This window comes from Aythya marila, assembly GCF_965140915.1.
Source record: "Aythya marila genome assembly, chromosome: 16".
In the NCBI taxonomy this organism is placed as follows: domain Eukaryota; kingdom Metazoa; phylum Chordata; class Aves; order Anseriformes; family Anatidae; genus Aythya; species Aythya marila.
In genome coordinates, this window is record NC_139057.1 from 3,864,285 (window position 1) to 3,890,013 (window position 25,729).

Here is a 25,729-nt window from a genome sequence, read left to right on the forward strand (position 1 = left end):
CTGCTGTAAGTTTTCTTTCATAAGATTACAATTGATTTTAAATAAAGAGAAGCATATCTATTCAAACAAGGTAAAACAATGGGCAACGCAGGAGCTGCTGGAGTAAACACAAGATTGATAAAACACCACTTGACCTATACTTGTAGCATTTACCCGTATTCCCCTGTAATTCATTTGGCTTCACTTTCAATTGTTGCATTTGAAGTCCTTAATTTCCAGAGTGCTTTTTTAAAGACCATTCGCAAGGATTTCTATGGCTGATTGTTACACACTCTGTTTCCCTTCTGAGATAAGAATTTGTTCTGAGCTTGGTGTGCTTTTAAACTCTTAAATTCTGTAGGGTCTTTTTTGTCCCTTTTACCATAAAAGTATATGCTGGCAAAAGTCTCTCTCATTCCTGTAGAGCTGGCCTGTCTGAACTCATGTCTTGCTGAAAAGGTAATAATTCATTCTGATATTCTGGTTGCATCAGATTCTACTAAAATTGTTTAATTCCTGAGTTTGTCTTTTGTCTCATGCAGTGTTTGACAGCACATAAACACGCAGACCAGTATCACTCGGGAAGAGACAGGGATTGATGTGGGGGGACAAATGATGAATTCACACAGTGACTTGACTATGTGCTATAAATCTGGAGCCTGGGTTGTGAAGCCACGCACAGCAGAATAAAACCAATTAGCTCACTGCAGCCACTCCTAGGAAGGTGTTGAATTGAGATGGACGAATACAGCGATAATTCAGGTTTTCTTCTAAAGGGAATTCCTTTTTTTCCAATGTTCATATCTTTTCCTAGCTGTTTTTGATAAAAAGCTGTGAAAGCAATGATTTGTCCATATGAGCAGCTGTGAGAAAGATTTTTTTGTTGTGTTTGCTAATGACGACACAAAATTTGCCATAGGCAGAAGCATGTTATGAAATCTGGATTGCATAGAAGCATAGAGTGTTTTGTCACCTATAGCTATGGATTCACTTAGAAGAATAAGGGCATCTTCATTCTCATATAAGATCCTGAACCCTTTCCTGGACAGCTAAAATTACCACGAAGTGTTACTTCTTTCTGGGTCCCCTGGGTAGAGAGAAGCCCAAATGAGAGGGCACAAGCACACGTGGGCATGTGGCATGGGGTGTCCATCTCTTACTGCCTTCTGCTGCTGGGCCACCCCATAACACAGCAAACCCTGGGGACCTGAGGGACCTTCACAAGGTGCAGCTGGGGAACTCAATGCCCAGAGCTGCATGCCAGGCTGCATTTGCCTACATAAACTGTGATATACTCCCATTGAAGTGTTGGCTTGTGAGCCAAATGTTTACCTTTTCCACATGATATTTAACAAGGATGCTTGAATAGCACGCAAATTAATAAGCCACTGCAGTCTGGTTGCAGCAATCTGTGTAAAATGGAAAAAAAGGCGAAAATCTCCTAATAAATCATTAATTGTGATGTGCCTGCCCAGCTGCAGCACGGAAACAAGCAAATGCCAACCTAATTGATTGCTTCTTATTCCATCTTTATAGGCCTGCATTTTTTATTGTGGGGGTTGAATAAGCCCAGAGGTGTAAAAAACCTCTAGATTGTACTCTGTGTATCTGCCAACTTGATATTTAGATCAATAATCCTCTTTTTTTTTTTTTTTTTCCCCTACTCCTACTACTGGTAATTTAGCTTTTCTTCCTAGATGCCTAATTGCTGTTTTCTTAAGCCTTGCTATCAATTCTCTGACCTTTAATTTCCAATATTGTTTGCTGTATGGATGACTGTACTAGGTCTGCAAGTTATCCTGCCCAATCTACGCTGCACAGTCGCATTGGGCTATCAGTTTCCGTGACAGCAATACACTGAACTCCAGGTTCTTGCTCCACCTTGGCCACAGTGCAACAGAGGCAACAAATGCATTTGAAACTCTGTATTCTGAAAAAATTGATCCGATACATACAGTCGACCGTACTTTGCATGCAAATTGATTTTAAAATGCAAATTTCTTAATCACATTTCATTAAAGAACTACTCTTGTGTGCTTGTGAACGATGATCGTCTTCTAAGTACCGAAGTCTGCATGGTTTTCTGAAACAGCCCAGTGTCCGGCTCTGCATTTCGGAGGCAGCAAGCCCCTGTGTTTGCTGTTGATTTTTTCAGGTTCATGCCCACAGCAGACCCTGCACCGCAACATCCCTGGTTCAACTCCGTGCTCATTTGGGTCTACTCCACAGTCAATCCACGCACACATAGATAACTTCAGATGAGTTAAATGCCATGTGGCAAACGTTTCTCCAACCGTTATCTATAAAGCCCAACGCGCTCCTGCCAGCTCGCAGTTTTGCTCCACTGGTATGAAGCCCAGCTGTCACAGAGCTCAATCAGAAATGAACTGCCGAGGCTGTAGGCACTGGCTTGTCATGGTCTGGCAGGAGTCAGCCTCATCCAGCCAAGGGCATGACAACCAGCTCACCAACTTTTGGAAGTTCTGCCTTCATTTTCAGCAGTTCATGCCACTAAAATGCCCCCCATGCCAGTAAGGAGCTCTCCAACCTGGGGGAAAGGCTCTGCACATGGTGTGGTAGGGCCAGGCTTGTTTACCAAAAGGTTCTACAAGAACACTGGATGACAGATCTTAAAAAAGAAGAACAAAAAGAGTTAGAAACACAAAAGTGAGCCCTAAACTTCACACTTCTAATGTGATCCTATGATGGGGTGCAGACAGCATCCACTTGGTGCCTGTAGCTGACAACAACCACTGGCTTTGGGCTTTTTCTTTAAAGGTGTTATTTTTTCGAAATCATGAGTAATGACTAATTTTGAATTAAATTACAAGATTTACTCTTTAAATATGAAGACAATGCAATAACAGAGGAGAAGAAAGCAATATCCTTTCTTTCAGAAGCAGCAGATGAAAACCCTCTCATTTCAGCATCTCCGGCATGAGGAAGGAACGTGCAGGTCTAGCTTTCACCTTGGTTCAAAGACTCTTCGAGTACATGCCAGGAGTTCAGAGACAAGAGCACGCAATAGTAAAAGGATATTAAAAAAAGAAAAAAGTTTGCATGTCTGACAATGAGCACTAATTTTCTTCATTATCAGATGTTACATTCTTGTGACAGTCTGAAAAGATGCCAGAGAAATGATGACACAAGACACTACTCTGCTGCAAGATAGCCATTTCCAGATAAATATATCTTATGGAATGAGGCTCAAAGTTTGCATAGAAATTTAGATATTTTATAAAAATGCATTACAACACAAAGGAGCTTTTTACAACATTCTTATGAAAGGTTTAAAAAGAGATTAAAATTAAGTCCTTGGAAAGGCATATAGCCTTGTCAAGGAAAAAAAAAAAAGTACATTAACCCCGTGTAGGAAAGTTGTACTTTATCTGTATTTCAAAGGCTATAAAGAACCACTTTAATCAACCTACTTGACTTTGGGGACTTGCATGTCTCACTGAAACTCATGAAATCTGGCATAGTGTGGTTTCCAGAACACAAAAGCCTTTAATCTGTAACCCAGCACTCTTGTACATTCAAATCCTGATACTATCTCCTTGTTAGGAAGAAAAATTGTGAATTTATCCAAAATGGGATCTCAACTCATCTAAATGATGTAGCCTTTGCAACAGTGACCTTTAACAATGGTTATACTCAACCATAAAAGATTTTATCATCTCAGGAGCCAATGGAAACAGTATATGTTAAAATTCTGATCTGATAGCACAGCCTTTTATTTTCAAGTTTTAGACAAGAATCCTTTGAACATTTAATTTGCTTTCTTGCCTAACATACCTTTGTTTCTTGCCTACAGAATGAACAGTAAGAAAAGGTAGCTGATACCTTTCTGCAGACTGTTTGATTGTCAGGTGTAATTAGCAATGCTATCTTTTAAATAAAGGCATAGATTTTAAAGCAGCTGGAACTGCCTACAAAAGGCGCATTCTTAAAGAAATGCATGCATTCATATAATAAAACATTTTTGCACAGATACATCAGTGCTTTACAACAGCTGGCAGCCCTATGCTTCCCTTTAGCAACAGCATTGTAGGCTAAGTGAGTTGCCCTTGTCTCACGAGTCCTAAATCTGGTGCTGGAGTGCCTGCACTGGGTTGGGATCCTGAGAACATTGTGAAATCATGTGCTACTTGACAAGTCCATTCGGTCAGCCCAGATCAGTCTTTTGGTCTCCCCATTGTGTTGTGTCGTAGCTCTGTGATACCTATTGAGCTATGGAGAAGCTTCAAGATAGGAGGGCTGGCAGTGAACCCTGTGAATGGTGGGCACCATGTGGGGGATGAGCTGGATAACCAGCACTGCTCTTCCCCAGTCTCTGCAACGTGTTGGCTTCAATGGAGGAACCTGAACATACTTCAGATGTATGAGAAGAGACTTACAGCCACACAGGGCTAGCCAGCGTGCTCAACTCCCTGTGCTTGCAGTTAGGCATGTAACTATGAACACTTCTGAAGTGACCTGATGGTCATTTGTGTCCAAATTTCCTGCCTGTGTAAGTTCTGTAAAATAAAAAATTTCCTTAAAAGCAAGTGAAATTGTTTAATCTGTAGAAATGTCAGGTCTCAAATGTCTTTCTCTTTCTTCAAAGCCCAAAGCAGAAAATAACTGCACTGTTTTGAACAAAACCTTGAAAATGCATTTTTCCCAATTTACATGTGAACCAGACTGACAAAAATGGCGTGACAGCATTAAGCTCCTAAGTGAGCAAAATGTACTTCACAGGCCTGACCTGTATTTTTTGGTGAAATGTGTATAGAAGAGAATGTTTTAATTCAGGGCCTTTTAATGAAGTTTCATAAAGAAAGGCCTTAAGCTGATAAATCTGGTTTAGGATTTTCTTATTAACTGCCCACTTCATAATAAAATAATGAGTTTTTAATTTAATTTTTTTTAAAATTAAATTTATTTTTTTCAAATTTTAGGGCATATAAAAGCTGCTCTTGTGCCTTTGGGATCTGAAGATGGATAGTCAGGAGAGAGAGAATTTTGAGAGTACTGAAACTGAATTTTTTATGCACACCATAATCCTGGTATTGAGATTTTTAACAAGTTTCCTGCGTAGCACAGCTCAGCCAGACTGCATGATGACTTCAGCTCAAACCTTCTCTGCGTTACAATTGAAATCTCTGTTGTTTCCAGATTAGTCTCAGAATTAGCATACCAAGGATTTTTTTATTTTTTTATTTTTTTTTATTTTTACTTTTTAATGACTAGTGTTGAACTCCACAATCAGGTGCTGCAAAACCCACAAGAGCTGGTCATAAACAAGGTTCCTGATCAGACACAGCATCCTTGTAGGAGACAGGCATGGAAGAATGGGTTTTATTTTAGAAGTGCTACTACTCTGGTTTAAAGTTGTGACTTCCTCAGCTGATGCCATGATGGTCTTTATATTATTACTGCTGAGTGAAATGTAAAGGCACTGCCTATCAGTGGGGCTGAGAGCTTCTGCTTGCAGGGAGATTTGTGGGTCCCCCGTCTGCACCCCTGTGCTGTGCTTTCTAGGGAAAGGTGGCCAGGAGGGGAGGATGCGCTATGCTCTGGTCAGCCCTGTGGTCTGGAAGGCAGCAGGTCGGAGCACACCCTGAAATGCACCATCTCTGTGCTGCAGGGGTTGCTGAAGGGTCCCCACAGTTTGCAGACAACAGCAGACAGATGCAGCAGCAGCACAGCCCCCGAGTCGCTAAAATCAGGCAGAAACAACAGAAAAATGCATGCCCGCCTGCTTAAAGTAATTCAGAGCACAGAATGAAAACTAAATTAAATGCTGTGCAATTCATCAGACTTGCTATGAGAAAGAGACTTCTTGCTGGAAAAGAAGGGAGAGCTACAGGGAAGTCAAAGTGTGTGTAACAGAGAAAAGGAAAGCAGTGAGAAATGGGAGGGTGGTGGGTCCTTGTAAAATTAGGAAGGAAAACATTGTTTCTTCTCTGTTATTTTTTTGGCAATTAAAACATTCCTGCACAAAGCAGGAACAGTTTGAAAAACTCCATGATGCTCAAAAAACTGTGGGAAATCTTTCAAACTTCCTCTCTGTTTTTAATTCTCGCTGCAGTCTGTGTTCTGACCCTTTCTTCTACGGCTGGAAAGTGTTAAGGCATCCTGGACAGTTAGAAATATTTGATAAGAGAAAACTCACAGCACTGCCAAATCCTGTGCTAAATCTCTCTCTTTTTTTTTTTCTTTTTTTTTTTTGTATGTCACTAAAGATTTCAGAACCAAAACGTGCTTAATGAAATTCCAGATACATATCCTCTTAAAATGACACCCCTTGGAAGCAACTGTTTTTAAGGCAACAGAACACTGAGGAATTAAAAACCTGCCGACCCAAACAAGTTAGCAACTCCAGAAGGGGATTTATTTTAGCTCCTCGCAATGACGGAGTTACAAAACACGTTTAAATTTCTCAGACCTGCATCAGTGCCTGCGACGGTGTGTGCTTTTAAGATAATGAAATAATCCATTTCCAACGGGTATTTGCCTGGGACACCTGGCAGACACGGAGGTGTACTTGGCAGGGCTGGCTGCACGTCCTGCCTGACCAGGACCCCTGGAGCTGGCTGGCTGCACTCGGGCAGCCAAATTGTGCCCTCTGATTCCAGGGATGGGCTCAGGAAGAGAATTAGGATTTGGGTATTCATCCAAAAACAGAAAGAGGTACAGAGTCTATGAAAGATCCTTCCGATCTGAGAAAGATGTTTCAGATAGATTTTAGAGAAAAAAAATTGCTGGTACAGGTAGATATGGGAGCATTAATATCTGATTTTCTCCTTGAGGTTTAGCTTGACTGATGCATGGGAATGGTCTCTAATCAACGTGTACCTACCAGGCAGTGGAGAACACAGGGATTTCCATCACAGCACAGCACAGAGCAGGAAGGGTGGGTGATTTTCTGCAGAGATGTTGCTTGACCCTGTGGATTATGTCATGCACGTAATGCCTGGTACAGAAAGCATGGCCTGGGGGTGCGGTCTCCACCTTTCTGCTCCAGACCCCACACACATTAAACAGGGAGGGAGAAGGAGGAGAGAAGTGACGGCAGAATGAGACACCCCACCAGGAGATACAGCTCTGCCAGGTGCTGCAAATGAAGGGGCTCATGACAGATGGGTGACGGGAAGGGAGAACTGATGTGTGGTGTCACACCGCATGGTTGGGGGTGCTGTTGCCAGCGTACAGCTCCTGCCTGTGTTTTGACAACATTAACCTGACCATACGAAGCAGCAAAACAGCAGGCAGGAGGCTCAAACATCCAAACAAATTATTACATATTACCATGCTGCTGCTGATGGATATGCATGCGCTGCTCTTCCCATTAACAACAGCTTCCTACAAGAACCACAAGGAAAGGAGAGTGAAGAGCCATACATTACAGGTGGGAATATATTTACGAGGTATGTAGGCACAGAGACTGTGCCGTAATTTCTGGATTTTGACCACTTACGTGCTGGGGAGCAAAAAATGAGCAGCGCCGTGGGCTCAGCCCCCTGGTGCTGCTGTAGCTGTAATTGGCTGAGATTGTGCTCTCTTGTACAGAGAGCAGAGGTGGCATTATTCTTGATTTTACACCAAGCAGTACATGTGTCCAATTTGAGAGAGACCAATAGAGCGTTTTTTTAATATTCCCTTTTTTTTTTTTTTTTGACAGAAAATTGAAATCTGTAATGAAACTATCGTCCCCATTTTTTAACTCACTGGTCGTTGGCAATTTAAACTCCAAGGTCTGAAAAATTCATTACTACTAACTTCCATCAAGGGTGTTCCTGAAACCAAAATTACTTAATCAACTCAATTTAGCTTCTTGTGTAGACCTAATTCAGAAAAACTTTATCTTCTTGAATTGTTATTGCAATTAATTTCCCCCCCTTCTTTTTCTGCAGCAGACGACATTTCAGTAATTAGATATTTTATAAAAATGAGTTATTCATTCAGGGTAGCTTCACTTTTATATTTGATTAATCATATTACCACTGAGGTCTGGGGCTTGTCTCCAAGGAAAGTTTAATGACCTCATTTTAATCCTTCTTTTAACCACCAGGCAGGTATCAATGAAGAGAAATAAAATTATATTCTTTTTTCTTTTTCCTTTTTCTTTCTTTCTTTCTTCATTTTTTTTTTTTTTTTCAATCTTAAGATTACATTGGATGTTTTTTTCTGTGTGACTGACCCATTTACAAGGAAGAATCTATCTGATTTCAGTCAGATTCAGGACAGAATCAGGCTAAACAGAGCCTTGAACTATGCCTTAAGAACTAATGCTCAGTGTAATGGAGAGGAACCAGAACTGTTTCACCAAATGGCAGTTGGTTTCAAGTACTGTAGATGATTAATCTGGTGATAATTTGAAAATGAATGTACTGAAAGGAAATAAACAAAACAGAAGCCATTGTAAATTTAGGTTTTGATTAATGGCGTCTATTAGTTAGAGACTTCTATCAAGGAGACCACGTTCTTTTAATAAATGCATATATACCCCCACAATGTAATGGAATAATTCACATAACTGCAATTTATTTGGGAGCAGGGACTTGGGTTTCATTGATGACTGTTCACATTATATCAGTGTCTATCTATGCTTTGAACCTAGCTATGTGTATATTTATCACTGTGTATTTGTATACGTACGTCTTTGTACCTATCTATCCATCCTGTAGACTACCCTAAGTAGTCTTAACATTATTTCAATCCCTTCTGTCATATGCTACGCTGATGAAATCACTGAAGAGGCTGATGCTCTTTTCATTAAGACACGGGGAATTACTGTTTTCTCATAAAGTGAGAACTGACTTTCATTATAGATGAAAGGTGAGAAAATAAAGAGCAGAAGTTGAGTATCCACAAGGGGGTATGCGGCATGGTTTGTTTTCCAGAGCAAGGCACTGAAAAGGCCTCCAGGAACCTCAGGAGGGTAGAAGGCACCAGAAGCCCTCTGCCCTAGCACCCCTGGACCCACCCAAGGGTGCTCAGCCCCAGCAGCCCCAGCTTGCACCTGTGCAGAAATCTGAGCAAGAATGAGGGGTGAGGTTTCAACAGGACAAACTACCAGGTTTCCTGACACCACCCCAAGGAACTGTGCCAAGCTGTAAAACCTGCACCCTGAGGTGAGGCTCTCCTTCGGTCCTTATCAGAGTGAAAACTGTGTGGCCATCACAGCTCCTGGGCGCTGATGGGACGGCTTTGCGGTTTAGGTTGGGACTCATATCCCAAGGCTGGTTGATTCAAAAAGCAGGTCATGCTGTCAGCAATTTTCACCACAGCGTTACTGCTTTCCTGACCAAGGCTAAGCTGCCTGTCTGTGGCAGTGAAGCCTCCAGACGTTAGTGTAGTGAGTCCTGGGTAAGGCTGAGACAAGAATCATAAAATCATAGAATCAGACAGGAAGAAAGAACAATTTTTGTTTTTCTGTTTGTTACTGCTACCTCTTGACCCAACATCCTTATTCTAATTCATTGTTTTATGACAATAAGCAATGGCTTTCATCAGGACTCGAAATGTAATGAGAGGCAGAAAGCCCATTTCAATTTATGAACACCGAATTCTTATTTAGGAGAAGCAAACTGATTTCTAGTTTTTAGACTTCACTGACTATGTATTTAATTGAAATGCACACAGAATTAGGTAGATACTCATGTACTCAAATGCTACTGGGCATATTGGATTCACTTGAATATAATAATTTATTTCAGTTAGAAGATGACAGTTCTATAACAGCCCAAGCTTTACTGTGTAGTTCGGCTGAGCTTTGTTTTGATTGGAAAATAGCAAGCAAACGGCAGTCACCTGGGATTTTCCATGAAAGCACAATTGATTTTTAACAATAAATCCTGTCTGCAGGACCATACTGAACTCCTTTTAGCTGTAAAACAACACAGTCCTGTTAAATTTTCTCACTGTGGTATTAGGTCTTTCCCCTTGCCAGCCATGACCTGTGCTGTTCACCTTGATTTCTGGCTCTTGTGACAACTGCCTCTAAATTATGCCATGGGCATTTTGATGATTTTAAAATACTGTGGCGTGCAGGCTAATCTATATTCAAATGTCACCGAATGGCACAGGTGTAACGACAAGCACTGTGTGAGCTGAAGGGGCAGAGGCACTTGGTCCCTGCCACACCGGCAGCATTAGTCCTTGTGCTGGGAAATTGGTGTGTGGTGCTCAGGATTGAAACCCTTGATCTTTTCCAGATCTGGACATGTTCCCAGGCTGTGGGAGGTAGTTAACTGTCCGAGTCCACTGATTTTCCCTGCATCGGGTATGTTAAGACCTCTCTTTAGGATGCTGCTTGGTCCATTTTGGACCATCCTGGTCTGTTCTTCTTTCCGTGGGAACCTACTGAAATCCCATTCCTGCTGGATTCTCCCTTCACAGCAGAAGATTAATTTGTGAAACACTAGCATGCATGTAAAAGGGATTTCTCATAATGCTCACATGTACTGAATGCTTCCTGGTACATCTGGCTATAAATGTGCTTAGGAAACCCCAAACCACTAGCGGGCTTACTCGGCTTCCTGTTCTGGTTTCCTGTGGCCGTTTCATATTAGTTCTCCAAACTAGGGCTATTTGCATTTTTGCACTGTAGCCATTTGAAAATCAATATTTTTTAGCCTGAATGAAAAACTGAGGGGTTTCTCTGGCACTTGCTATTTCTGAAGTCACTGTTAGAGACAGAGCTCAGCAGGATTCAACTCAGGGAGCTGGAGACCAGGTGAAGCATTTTCTCAATTCTTTGCCACTTGAAAAGAAGTCATCACATTTTTACAGCTCAAGTCAGCATTTTCTGCAATATTGGACGGTGTTGCTCTTTCTCTGGTTGATGCATGGTTTTATTTTGTCTTCAGTGTTAACATGAGAAGAAATACACATAGAGGAAGGAATGAGATTTTGGCTTGCTTTTGTTTGCTTTTCCAGAATTTTGGCAAGTTTGCAGAGCAGAACTCTTGTTTAAGACACTGAAAATCTCATCTGAATTATTATATACAAATCTGGTCAAAAGAAAGAAATCTGAGCAGAATCTGGTGCACAGCAGGGTTGCTGAGATAACCACGGGAATGGAAAGCTGTGATGTAAAATGGGTCTTGAGGAGCGTGGCTTGTTTATCATCACAAAATACTGTCCACTGGTGTATCAGGGTGGAGATGGGAGAAAATGGGAAGGAAACATCGAAATGGGAGAAAGAAGAACTATTTACAGTAAAGGACTATGTTAGTGCACCTATGATGTCCTGAGATCCCGCTTCACTTTCAAATTTCAAAGCACTTCCCAGAGTGGGCTCATTAACATTTTCCACAGTGCTCTGAGGATCCAAAATACCTGCAGAGACAGAGGTCAGAAATTTTTGGCAGCGCACTGCCAATAACAGAAGCCCTTTTAACTTGGGACTCTCTCTTTGTCGTTTTGCTCATGAAGCACCGAGCTCACTGCTGACTGATCCCGTCCTGGGTGAGCCGGGTTACCACCTCTGAGATCAGCCTGATCTGACACTTGGTAATTAAATAGCTCCATTAAAAACTGGCAAAGACTGCTTTTCGTGATGCACTTGCAACAAGTGTTTGTTCCTCCACTGATAAGCCAAATCCACTTTGCAAACAGATTAACCTTACCCAGCGACACGGCCCTTTCTGTTAGGAGATGAGCATCTCTCTGAGCACTGAGTTATTCTGTACTGGCTCTTCTGCTTTCACGCCCAGCCTTTGACCAGACTGCCTGCCCAGGCCACAAGACTCACCACTGCCTGACAGTCCGGTCCTAAACCTTCAGAGCTGTTCTTAATGGGAGATAAGCCTGAGAGGTGGCGTGGCAGTGAAGGCAGTCCTACAGAGGATGCTTTAAAATATGCTCCACTGGGTTCAGCCTCGCAAGAGAAGATTCTCAAAGCAGTGCCAAAGGGCAAATTTTAAAGTAGCTTTAAATAAGACCTCCTAAGGCTCAGGAGCTTAAAGAACTTGAATAGCCCAGATTCTTTTTTCCCCTTTCTTTCTTTTTTTTTTCTTTTCTATTTTTTTTTTTTTTAAAGGAGAGGTTGATTGCCAGCCAGGTTCTTCCAAGAATCCACAAGCTCAACTAATCACGAGCACTTCAGCCCTATGAAATAATATTTCCCTTACACGGGCTACTATAAAAACAAGTTCTGCACAGTAGGCAAATTTAAAATAACTTTTAATTAACATTTAAGACACAGAAGTCTGATCATGCAAATTCATCTGCGTCTCCTCTCTGCGCCTGATTGTTCCTGATTGAATACGATAAAAATAGACTTTGTAAGAGTCAAGTGTAGGCATGGATTCCTTTTACTTCTCCTCCCCTCTGATTATGCATTTCCTCAGATAAAGTGGAAACCCTTGGATGGCTATTAATGGTATGATGGGTCAGACTGGAAAGGGCATCCTGCTTGAGAGGAGCTAAAGATTTCATTGACATTAAAGGTATTCCTTCCATGAGCCAAAAAATGCCTCTCCCTTGCATAAAATCTCACCTGAGACTATCCAGCATTGTTCTGTCTCAGCTGATGTTTAATCTTTGAAACACCAACACTAATTTCACTGTGCCTTCTCTGTATCTGAGACGAGCATCTGGCCAGAGGCTCAGCCATGGATCTATATTAATGTGAAGAAAGCGCAACTCGCCTGCACACAGGAGATAAATATTTGAAGGGAGGCAGAGGAATTTCTACATCAAGAAGTGTCAGAGGACATGACCCTGTTATGAGTAGCAGAGACTCTGGATAGCAGAGGGCATGCTGATACCGGTATCTTTATCGTGTAGCAGTTAGGGAGCAAGTTTCCCAGTGAAACTTGCTACAAGGTCTTTGCAATGCAGACCAGTTAAAATTTTACTATTTTATACCACTGATGATCTGGGAGGTACAAACCCATCAAAAATGCCACAAGAATGAATGAGTGCAGTGAAACACTCCAAAAGGAAAACTTGGTCACGGGAGGTGAAACTTTTGCAAGGCGTTCCACCCAGAGCCTGGGGGCGCAGGCTGGTTGGGCACACCGTGGAGAATTAATGTCACTGCTCTTTGGCAGAGGGAAAAATCAACTCCATCCATTTATTTTTGCAAGCAGCAAAGTCACATGAAGAACACAACACAAAGAGCCGGCTGCTGAAGTCCCTTAGCTAGCCAGAAGAGCATTCCCTGGGTCACTGTCCTGCACTAAATCATTAAAATTGCCCAAAATAGCTGTCTATGATGTTTACAGCACCATAGGATGCTCCACTCTTCTGGCACAGATCTGTTTCCCACTCTGTGGCAATATCTCACGAGACATTTCCCCCCGTTAGCTGCTCTCTGATGCTTCTCAGCATGGTCAAGTAGTAAAGCAAATTGAGGATGCATTCACCATCACAAAAATCAGAGCTGTAAAGGACTAGGGGAGGTCACCGCATCCTTGCCGTGCCCCAGTGCCTCCTGCTTTGATGCTGGTAGGCCAGGTCACGATGGCCAGAACTGGTCGTGACTCCACTGATGGGGACTGGGCTTAGCGTTAGCAGCAGACTTCAACTCAGAATTATTCCCTTTACAGATTGTGATTTTTTCCCATCTTATAACTTCAGAATCCTTTGTGTGAGAAGGTGAAGATTCTTCTTCCCCTGGCCTTTCATGTAATGTATGAAAGGATATGAAAAATAGATCGATCCACTTTCATGTAAGCAAACAATCATTTCAGAGTTTTATCTGACTATCTTTAATTCAAACGTTTAAGGATCTTCTGTGTGATTTTATTACTCGTTTCTGACTTCTCCTCTAGCACTACATCGTGATCACTGCCTGCTTAGTGTTTTGGATGGCTGTTAAACAAAGCACCTGGGCAGCCCATACCCTCCCGTGGACATGTGATGCTGGCACTCATACGCTTGTGTCTGGCCTTCCACCTGGTCTGTGCATGCAGCCTCCTCAGCCGTGCCTGACTACCAATGTGATCCAAATTTCTTGACCATCACAGGGGCCGTTTTTTCCCTTTCCGGTCCTGTTGTTAAGTTTTACACAGCAACATTAATTCCTGCTGCTGAACACATGAGCTGTGACACCAGCATGGAGCAGCGTCCTCCCGAGCAACATTCTTATCCAGAAACGATTAAGTCTAAAACCACCCTGGCTGAATGGCAGGTAATTTAGGAGCGCTATAGGGTTGGCCTTTGTGTGCTTCAGAGCTGAATATAGTTGCTCCAGTTCCTTTCATCTGGCAACTTTCCAAGAGCAAACCATTATTTCAGTTATTCAGCCTATTTTGTTTTTACAACAGTATCTCAATACAGAAGTATTTTAAATAAAAATATACCGTATCTCTCCAAACAGTCTCTGGTTTTAAAAGACACCATGGGCTTTCTTATCCTCTGAGAGCTGTAAATTTTCTGGAAAGAGATTTTGCCTTTTTTTTTAGAGGTGTTAAAATGCAGATCAGACTATTTGAGGACAGCAAAGAGATTCAGCTTAGGTTTAAAGAAACTGATTAGCCTCATGCTTTTCTCTATGCCAGTCAGGGAAAAATCGTATTACACTTTCATACTCACATGAAATTCATCCTGACTATACCTGGGAGTATATCAAAGATATTTGTTTCCATAGAATCAGAAAACATTATTGCAAGGCACACTTGGTTTTCAAATCTTTATCAAGTCCCTTGTGCTATTGTATAAAGCCCTTTGGCCTCTGCAGAACTATTTCTTTAGTGATTAAAATTAGAGAAATAATGGTACACATCAGCCCTGCTTAGAGGAAGAGTAACATTTTTTGATCCATTTAACACAATCCTATGGGTAATTCTCTTGATGACTTTTATTCCTCCTAGGCCTTACAAACACTGAAACATTAAATACTTAGAATTCACCTGAAAGCAAATTTTTGTTATCTTAACCTTCCATCTGATTCAGCTTTGGAAAACATTTTGGAGAGACTTCAAAATACATCCCCTTCAGATGTGGATCACTACCTGAAGGGATGCTGCCCTGCAGAAGGCACTACCAGAGACTTCGCTTCCTACCTTTCATTTGGAGCTAAGGATCAGGCAACCCGGGTCATCCAGAACAACCTGTGCTTAAATGATGTGGCCACTAGATGTCATTCCTTTTTCACTCAAATGAAGGTTAAAGAGATATTTACCTGGCAGAATAAGCCCCCCACCCAAGATTAGCACGCACAAGTACTGTTGTGGTAGAAAGTCCCATTGCCTGGGAGATGCCAAATTGTGTAAGACCAGCCACTACAAAAGTTTCCAGGGAAAACAATTCCATACTGGCAGGAGAAGGGGCCACATGACTCAAGATCTGCATCGCATTTTTACAGCTCTCCACAACCATATGTATCATATGTAAGGAGATATGTAATGACAGCTTCACAATACAAAGCTCAGTGTATTCACCGCAACAGATAGGAAGCACATGTGCTGTTGTAAAACCCAAGCTCTACCCGCTGCAACAGCAACAGACTGGAGGCTGAGGGCCAGACCTGAAAATGTGTAGGGTGCCCATTTCTCTCTCATTCAGGAGGAATTTAGTGCCGCTCTTTTTCTGAGAATCTTTGTCCTAGTCAAAAAAATGCTGTCACTGCTCAGGAACTGAGCACAATGTGACCAAGAGCTCAGGTGATGGGAGGAAAGGATCCCACAGCTGGCATGGAGCCCATCTGGGTCCATGGTGGCATCAAGTGGGCTTTTGCATGACTTCCTTGAGTTCTGCTGCATATTCATAGTTTCTATGGGTATAAATAAGGGGAAACTCTGACACTATGTGAATAAATATTTGCATGTCCTGTAAAATGGAATGAAAATTCATAACAATATAAATAATAAATGCATTCCTTAAATGATATTCAGTGACATAAGCACAATGCAGTTTTGACTTCCTGTATTTTTAGTAATCTGGTATCTGTTTGAGATACATCATTTACCACTTCTGGTTGTCCCTGATATGAATATAGACAGTGGTTACACAATGATTTCTCTTTTATTAGCATGTAGACCTCTATGGTCCTTTGTGGTTACTATCCATGTTTTGGGTGTCTATCTCTACGGATTATGAAGGCTGGAAAGAACCAGACCACATCATTTCTCCTTCTGCCTTTTTGTTTTTATCTTAACCAACTCTAATAATTTGTCATTTGCAATCTCTTTATCTTTTCCACTTCCTCCCAAATAATAAAGACTTGGAGCACGTAAGATTGAGATAGAGAAATACTGTACTAATTTAAGTAAGATCTTACACTGATTAAAACCAGATGTACTGAAGTATGTCTGTGCGTTTACTGCTGGCACACACAAACACATCTGTTAGAGCTATCAGTGTAATACAAATTTTACCAAATAACTGTTACCATTTAGAGTATTTACTGCTTCTTTGAAATCGTATCCAAGCTACTAAACCCAAAATATCTCTTACTGCTCAGGATTTCACTTATAAGTAATAATAACTCTGAGACATCTACAGCCAATTGCTGTGAAACAACTGTATCCTCTTCGGTGCAATCAGACATAGTCTGTTTGCCACATTATTTCAGCTCCTTTAGTACCTCAGTGAAATTGGTTGCCATATAGTTTTGCTAGCTCATAGATCATTCTTTTTTTTCCTTTTCCTTTTTTCCCCCCCTTTTTTTTTTTGCCCCCGAAAATCTTTGTCCCACAGATCTATCAAGTTCCTCCCGTCTGCCAGACCAGCAAAGGGAGATGACTGATACATAAATCCATGAATTCTAAACACGCTGTGTGTCCACGCATTGCTGTGCTGATATATTGATACTTACAGTGCTCGTAGTGAATTCGGGTGGGTTGTCATTCACATCTGTCACCGTAATGATTGCAGTTGCCGTGTTTGAGAGACCATAGTTAAGATTTCCTTCCATATCTGTGGCTTGAACAATGACTATATACTGCTGAACTTTCTGGAGCAAAATAAAAGAAGAGAAACAAAAATACAGCGTGTAAAATGCCTGGGTTTATTTTCCATACACAAGTGCAGTTATTATGAAGTTAGTTGGACTCAAAATGTTAGTAAGAAGACATAAAATTTCCTATCATATTTTTGAATGGATTTTTGCATAGATTGGAGGTTATCACCAATTTTATGGAAAAATAAAAATCTTAAATACAGAAATCATAGGTTCAAACAGATGTTTTTGTTAATTTTTAATCATTTTCAGCAACATTAGTTTGTGTCTTTTGAAAACCAGTAAAAACTTGGCTGATGTGTTTTCACTGAAAACATCACCAAAACATTATACCCCCCAAGCTGAGAGCAACATTGCCTGGTGGCACTCCAGGTGGTTCTGCCAACAGTTTGAGGCCCACAAAGCAACACTTAAGATATCCTCCCTGTTTCAATCCTTAACACAAACTGGGTAAAAAGAAGAATTTAGGTTAAGTATGAAAAAAAAAATCTATACAATAAACAAAAGTTCAGCAGAACTATTTTAAATTCCTGAGGAATTTTGGAGGAATTCTGTGCTATCAAGGAAAATGTCTTACAGAGCAAGCCATGAAAATTATTCACAAAAGTTCTTCTGGAAGACATTTAGACTGTATGTTAACACAATAGGAAAACAAACCTGAATAAAATAAAATAGGAGAGCAGCACCTGATCTTGCATGTTTGTACATCTCCCTGCAATGACTCTTTATTTGTGAATATCACCTGAGAAATGAGACCAACACCCTCCTCGCTGCACCCTCCTTTCAGGTAGTTGTAGAGAGCAATGAGATCTCCCCTCAGCCTCCTTTAGCCTAAACAGCCCAAATCCCTCATTGCTCCTCGTAAGTCTTGTTTTGTAATCCTTTCACCAGCTTCATTGCTCTTAGAGGCAGATATGGCGGCAAAGCTCCTGTCCTCTGTAGGCAGCTGGAGAGATGTGCAGAGGACCAGGGAGGGATCCAGCCCAAATCCGTGTGGCTGAGAGGAAAACTAAACCCCCCTACCCCCCCAGGACCTTGCTCTTGGTAAACCCTACAACTTGTGTGCTCGCAGAGTGGATAAGTTTTGAGGGGACAAGTTGGAGATGCTGCAGGATTTGCTTTGGATGCCTACGGTGTAATTATGGCTGTGAGTTGGGACATGGGGATCAAGCTGCCCTGGTGGAGCAATGGAGAGCCCAAGGGGTGTGAAGATGAGATGGAGGCACAATGTTATGCAGGAAAAGCTTTTCGCAAAGCCAAGTGGAGGGACTTCGGTGGGAGGAGAGACCTGCCCAGAGCAGCCGTGTGCTGGATTGCTTCCTGCTGTTGGAGTCCAGTTCAGCTACTTGAGGGCTGCCCTTTTCCTTCGCAGATGTTGCAGGCTTGTGTAAAATGTCAGATGTCCTTTGAAACTTCAAAGGGTGAGAATTAGGTCAGTTAGGTCTGTTTACTCCCATACAGACACTCTTGAACTGCTGTAACTGCTTTAATTCTTGAATTCTTCTGAATTGCTAGAATAACAGAGATCTGAATTTTTTAGCTTTATCTTGATTCCAGCTCATTTAATTGACAGATATTAATCTGCTAAATTGACAAGACATCGCACATAAGGATCCATCAGCACCTTGCGACTGGAATATATTATGGAAATGTACTTTCATTATCTCTTGCTACCTTGTCTAATAAAACATGAGGGAGAAACTATTGTTAGCCCTTGTTTTTCCTCCCGCAAAAAAGTTTCCATTCATTGCTCCATTTGCAAAGCACCGAGTAATCGTAAGGCTGAAATGTCCTTATTAATGAACATAATTTCTATTTCATATTTTGCCCTGCCTTCCTTCCCTCTTACAGACAATTTAGGAGACTGACAGAAGTATTCCCAAACCGGCCCAATGCTTGCAAGCCAAATTAGGTTTAAATCATAGAAAGGGGAAAGATAGTTAAAAAATAGTGGCAATCAGATTCCACAGAAATTAGAAAACCAGGTCGGAGGCCCACATTAGAGACCACAATTCAATAGTACATTTAAATGGCAAAGCCACCTCTAATATTCCTGGCTGCAGTGAGACGGAGCCGTGTAACGTGGCGTTTCCTATCTGATGGCATAGCTGTCGCCCAGCATTTTAAAAGCTCCAGTACTTCCACAACCTCCACATGAAAAAAACCCACACACTTTCCTTCTTCCCATCAAAGAGGGCAAGGAAACAGCCTCCAGCAGTGGGGGCTCTTCTTTTTTAACCTTGCAGTTTTCAGTTTTCTGCTGTCTGTAGACTGAGGTCGCATGGCCAGGTCCAGCAGCAGAGCAGGGCTGTGGGAGCCGAGGCAGCTCGAATTCTGTGCCAAAAGCGGTCCTGAAACCCTGCCACTGCCAGGCAAACTTTCTTCTGAGCTCCGAGAATGAACTGCAGACCTTGGGTAAGGTCGCATGTGGTCTGCACAGAACTGACTTGTATTGGGACCTGGGCTACAAGCCTCCCGCTGCCTTCAGCTCTTTTCTAGTTGGCTTCGTTTGGCCCTTAACCAAAGCTTCCCCCGGGAAAAAAAAAAAAAAAAAAAGAATCCTCTCATACATGAGGGGGAAAGGGACTAGAAAGTCTCATTTAAGAGTTCTGTTAGCCTCGCCATTGTGCTCCATGTACAGATATTAAATTATACACACTCTGATGACATGCTTGCATGTGTGTGTACTCAGAGACTCTGTCTTATTAATCTCAGATTTACAATCGGGTTTTTTATTTAACAAAATGCAGTTCACCGAGCATTATAGCACAGTGTTAATAAAAAATCCAGAACAAATTCAGAACACTACATTAAAGAAATTTAAAAAAGAGATTGTATCTATCAGATAGTACAAACCCAAAAATGAAAATGCCCAGAATTTAGTAAGGTACCAGCCACAAAGAGCTGGTTCACACGGGTGGGAAGAGGGAAGGAAAACACAGGAATGCTGCATATGTGAAAGAAAGCACAGAGGCAGATGAGAAAATGTGAGGAATTATAGCAGATAGCAAATGCATGGACAGGATCATTTTGGGATCGTTTTGGGAGTAGAGAAGTTTGAGACAGGTGTTCAGGGCTGGAGGCAGCTGCAGCAATCAGGGACCAAGCCAGAGCTAAAGTCCTGATGCAAACTTCACCAAAGGTGCTCTGATTTTCCTCAGCTGAAGACACAACTATCCTATTTAGAGCAGAAGTGTGGTCTGACAGAGAGAAAGATCTTGGCTGGCATGTAAAGTTGTGTCAAACAGGAAAACATGTAAATGAAAGTAGACGGGGATTTGTCAGACCTTTAGGCACTCGGTTGCCATCCACATCCAGTTTCATCTGAAAGCCTCCAGCGTGGGCATATAAAGGTGGCACACTCAAGTACCTAGTTTAAATTTATAACTAATTCAATCTTCAGTGAGATTGGCCCCAGCAGACAAGAAATTACTGATTTTTTGTTTTTCTGTAGCTAACCTTTTTGCTTTTGTGCATTAAGCTGATTTTATTGAACTATTCAATCAATTTCAATTTCAACATGTCTTTCCAATTTGTCACCGCATCTCCAGGGGCATCTTAGTTTGTTGTCCTACTATTATTATTATTGTTACCACTATTAAAAAAAAAAGACAGCCGGTGCCCCCAAGCATACGAGACATTTTCTTGATAGGGTTTTGATCATACAGAATAATTCTGATATTCCCTTTCTTTGCAGAAGTGACATTTTAAGTAGCACAGGGCAGGAACTACAGCATGGATGTAGCGCTGAATAGTCTTAACCCAGAAAAGTGAAATAGTTCCTATATGTTTGCTCTGGTGGTGATGCTGTGGAACAGAAGAAACAAGTTTCCGCCCTGGCTGGGGCAGACTAAAAACCCAGCCCCAGTGAAGTCACTGGAGGTCCAGTGGCCAGTATTTTTAATAAATCTAGCAAGTCCTCGTGCTAGATGAAGGTGAATGTGCTACTTCTACTTAATTCATGGAAAAAAAAAAAAAAAAGCTGATCTTGATAAGTGCTGAGCTTTTAGTCTGACCTAAAAACTAAGAAGGGCTTTTGAAGGAAAAAAAATTACAAAGAAAAGAATAATTTAAGCACTTGTGGCAGATCTAATCTGTCTGCTCTTCTGTCAATCATCTGATACAGAGCCACAAAGACATACATCAGCTAAATTCCAGAGGATGGGAATTAGCTGAAGAATTGGTTTAAGCTGGTTAGTGGGAAGTTGATTCAGGGCTTGGTGAAAAAGTTAGAAGTGCCTTGTACAGGAAGAGGTAGCAGCTTGGAAGAAGGGTCAACAGAGAATTAAATAACAGAAACAAGATAGGATTTCTTAGTACAAAACAGAACATAATGCAGCAAGGGACCAACAAGAGGACTTTTGTGGCAGCTGGTTTAGTGGACGTGAGCAGGAAGGACTGGCACCACATCCCACCAACTCCCTGCTGTGCAGCAGGAGACAAACAGCATTGGCAAATGCACCATGTACAGTATTAGCCTTGCAGATACAATGATAGTATTTCTTTGTGCCAAGCACTGAGGGCTCATCTGGATGCTGAGCACAATCCAGGTCACTTGTATTCACCGCTGAGCAACCCGGATCCGACCAGGTGCTGGGAGTGAAGAGCCCATCACCGGAGAAGAGCCTAGAAGAGCTTGGCTTGTTTAGTCTAGCAAAATGAAGGCTGATAGCAGATATGATTGCTGTCTATAAATACATCAGGAGGATAAACACTAGGAAGGCAAAAGAGCAATTTAAACTAAAGGACAATGTTGACACAAGAATGAATGGGTATAAGCTGTCCCTGAATAAATTTAGGCTGGAAATTAGTAGGTCCTTCACCACTAAACCTGTGAGATGCTGGAGGAACTATCTAACACAAGGTCTGGGGAGAAAAATGTTCAAAAGAGTATATTAAATTAGGGGTAAATCCTTTTTGGTCTTGGTAGAAATTACAACAAATTGAGCTAGAGCAGAAATCAGTTCCCTCAGTATTCTCTAGCTTCAAACAACTCTTGAAGACAAAAAGAGAAAAGCCCTTTCAGTCCATATACCACAATCTGTTTGGATGAAAATGGTTTAAGACTTAACACCGATCAGTAACGTCAAAGCAGAATGTTAAAAAAGGCATGAACAAAGGAATAGGTGCCCCCCTAAAACTGCAATTATTGCAAGCAGCTCTGCCCATCGCAGTGTAGGCTGGCACCGCAGACAATACCTCACATCCCCTGCCTTGCTGAGAGAGGTTAGAAACCAAAGTAAATCACACTCCGAGAGACATTCTAAAAGAGCAAAGTAGTTTCTAAATGAAATTGTAGTAATGAAGTGCTATCTGTGATCCCAATTTCCAAGTCTGCATGCACAATATTTTTAGGAATATGGCCGTTCCTGGTTTACACATGCAATTATTATATATCATACACGTGCTGGGTAACTGTGGAAGCCGAAGCCCAGAAATGCAGTAATTATGTGATTAAATTAATCTGCATTATGGACAAAGGGTTTGCAAAATTAGGACCTACATTTTCAAAGCTCTGTACAAATATTGTCCAATTAATTACCACTTCCTGAGAAATGTATGACTAACTAAATTTAGCATCCTGTCTGTTAAAGCAAATAAGGTTACCAGGATGTTGCTGTGGGATTTATTGAGTTGGAAGCTATTGGTGAAGGAGAAAGAAAGTCTGAAGTTGTTAAAAAAAAAAAGGTTGTATTTCTTCTCTTGGCTAGCCTTACATCTTCTTCTTTATATTTATGTATTTTTTCATGTCCCCTAACTTGTACATTGCCAATGAGAAGGGCATGGCATGTTCCTCTGGCTTGCTTTCTAAATCATTTCTTCACTTGCTAGTGAAACTTTGATGTTTGCTTTTTTGGTATAAGACAGTTGCCCATGAACACATTAGTAATAAACAGTGTAACATGGCTGGGAAAGCCAATTTGAAAACAAATACCCCAACAGTCACTTGACTCTAGCAGAAACACTTTATCCAAAAAGACCTAATTAGCCATTGTTTAAAGAAAACTCACAGGCAGACCTTTCAAAGCATCCATAACGCTCCCTACTTAGCCATGGCTAAATATGAACACAGATTCCCAGAAGAAACCCCTGTGCTGGGAGCTCACTGCAGAAGGCAGCTTTCACAGAACAACCAGAATGCCTGACACCTCTGGCAGCCCCCCCAGGGACTGGTGGGCAGCGAGCTTCGTCTTCATGCCCGAGCCGAGCCTTTGATAGAGCTTGACCTTTTCCTTCCTTACATGCGGTGCAGCATCGTGTCATGTAGGCAGCACCTTCAGCAGACTTCAAACCCTGGGCCCATGAATCTTAATGCACATGCTGCTGCTGCCTGAGCTAAAAGGATGCAGTTTGCTCCATCCCGATGTCTCTATACAGGTCCGGCTGCTATCAGAGGCATTTCACATTCCGCTAGGACTGTAAAAAGGGAGAGGATCCCAGCTTTAAAATGAACCAGGCCACACGCTCCTGCACAACAGCTAGCCGGGAAGCAAACAGACAAGTTTATTTTCTCCATTTGGCTGGGGTTGTGTTTGCTTTTCTTCCCAGCATGGCACAGTATACCCTGGCTGTGAGCATCTGGGCATATTTGATTTTACAAGCTATCTGCAACTGCAGAGCTCTTGGGCAGGAGTGGTGCCTTGGTCTAACTCTAGTGATGCTGAGTCTCCTCTCTTGGAAATGGTGGTGTGTTAATTAAGCTTGTTTTCCACCACAAAAAAAAGGTGTTGATGAGAAACATCCTGGCTTCTGACATGCAGGTCTGAGCCCTGAATTCATGCTCCCATCAGACTGACCTGCCTGCCATCCTCACATCGATGAATGCCTCCAGCCCTTTCCCTCCTGCAAGCTGTGCTGCTAGAAGCAGGCAAGAAGCAGCCTTGCATTTGGAGTGCTGCAGAGTAGTGTTGCTTTTCCCACCTCATTTCTACATCCCTGCAAAAGCTCAGGGCCAGCCTCCACCACCTGCAGCTCTCCGAACTGGGCTTTGCAGTGCCTTGGACAGCTCCTGTGCCATCCAAACCACAGCTCACAGCCATCATCCAGTGCCTTCCAGCCTGGTGGCCCAGCGCAGAGACTGGGAGCATGGAAACGCTGGTGCACATTTGGCCAACTTCAGCAGATTTTCTCTGCTCTTCTCAAAGGGTGAAGCCCTGTGCCATGGCTCATCCACCTCCCACTGTGCTGCTGCCCCATAAGACTTATTTAACTGGGACTGAAAGAGGAGGCAGGGAGTGAAGACCTTCTCCCACTAACCTTGCATCCACCCAGTGGGGGATTTCTGCCTGCAGAACGGAGTTGCTGTGACTCAAAAAGAAGGACAGAAGGACAATATTTATTCAGGAGTCATCCTGATGAACAATTCCAGTGTTTGCTCTGACTCACTGGCTGAAACAAAGACGGCTTTCACCCACGAAACTATGCTGGGAGAACTGTCCCACAGATCTTTATAAATCAGTCTAACACATGCCAATTTTTTTCTGAGACAAATAAAGGTCCAGAGGCCACAAGCTAACCTCCGGATTTTCATTTGGTACTGCACATATATTGACAATCGACCTTTAATAAGCAGCTTTCATCTAGCAGTGTGATTAACAACCATGAGTTAAGCTTTTCTTTTAATGCTTTTCCTCGCAGCACCTGGGCCCTGTAACCTGGGGGATCTCATACCTTACCGATCTCTTAAGGTACTGCACTTTAAGACAATATTTTAATGTGTTGCAATTTGCAGATTTTTTTAACCTGTTCACAACCAGAAGGTACACAATCAAATCTTTCAGCTTTGACCAGGGTGGGTGTTGAATTTGAAGTGCAAATATTCCCTGTTCCAGCTCAGCAGCTATTTTCTGTGTGGTGGCTTCTGAAAGCACAACAACGCCTGGTGGTGTGTGTAACAGCCAGCGAGAGGTACCTTAGCTTTCATATGAAAGCACGAGGAAGTGTTTTAAAAGTCACCTGAAAGAAAGCGAGTATGATCACAAAGAGGTTAGAAAATCACAGAGAGCTGGAAAGCCCTTTGGGAACCTACTCTGTTTGGCCTCTTAGTAGTGTTAGACCAAGCAGTTCGGCTTCTGTTGCCTCTGGCTGCTTTTTTTCTGTTACTCAGGCACTGGAAGCGGTGAGTGGAAACCTTCCCTAAGCACACTCCAGGTACAGAGGAGACCCTGACAGCCACACAACAAGCCTTCTAGCGTCCTGGCTGTGTCCACAGCCCCCAGGACAGAAGTTATGTGAGCCAAACTGAATCACTCACCTCCCTAATTTTATTGCGAGAGTCATGATTTTGCTGAAGAGCCAGCTTCAGGAGTTGTGTTATTGAGTGAGAATCTCATCTCTGAAAGCGATCTGCTAGTTGTCAGGGATACAAAGGGAAGCTTAGAAATATCAACTCCAAACACTAAAAAGCCCTGAAACAAAAACAAGTAAAAAAAAAAAAAAAAGCAACAGCAGACATCAAAATAACTGAAAATGGTAACACAGACTGGTTGTCCTGGTGGACCATTTTAGTTATTTTCTTAATGCTTTGTGCTAGCAATACTGTCCATAAGAAGGACTGTATTTATCAATCAGAGATGAGTGTGATCCATCTGATTTTTATTTTATTTAATTATTTTTATTCCTTGGGGATCAGGCACTGAGCCTGGGCTATCGAGGTTTCGAAAAAACTCAGGTTGAAACCTCATTGTCATGGAACACATGAGGAATATCAATGCAGAGATTTCTGTGTGAGGAGAGCACCTACTGGAAAATGCACCCACCAAAACAGTCAACTGACCCAAATGCATCTTGCAGAGGGTTCCCCACACTCTCGCCCTAGCTGGCCCCCTCTTAAGGCAATGGCACGTTTTC

At 42.1% G+C, this 25,729-nt stretch overlaps 1 protein-coding gene across 1 annotated transcript in view; it reads right to left on the bottom strand.

Moving 5' to 3' along the window:
* CDH4 (cadherin 4) overlaps positions 1-25,729 on the bottom strand; it is a 457,614-nt gene that overhangs the window by 24,404 nt on the left and 407,481 nt on the right. Inside the window, exon 8 of the mRNA XM_082773208.1 lies at positions 16,736-16,873. Within this exon, the coding sequence (XP_082629334.1) occupies positions 16,736-16,873 (138 nt within the window). The remainder of the gene's footprint in view (positions 1-16,735; positions 16,874-25,729) is intronic.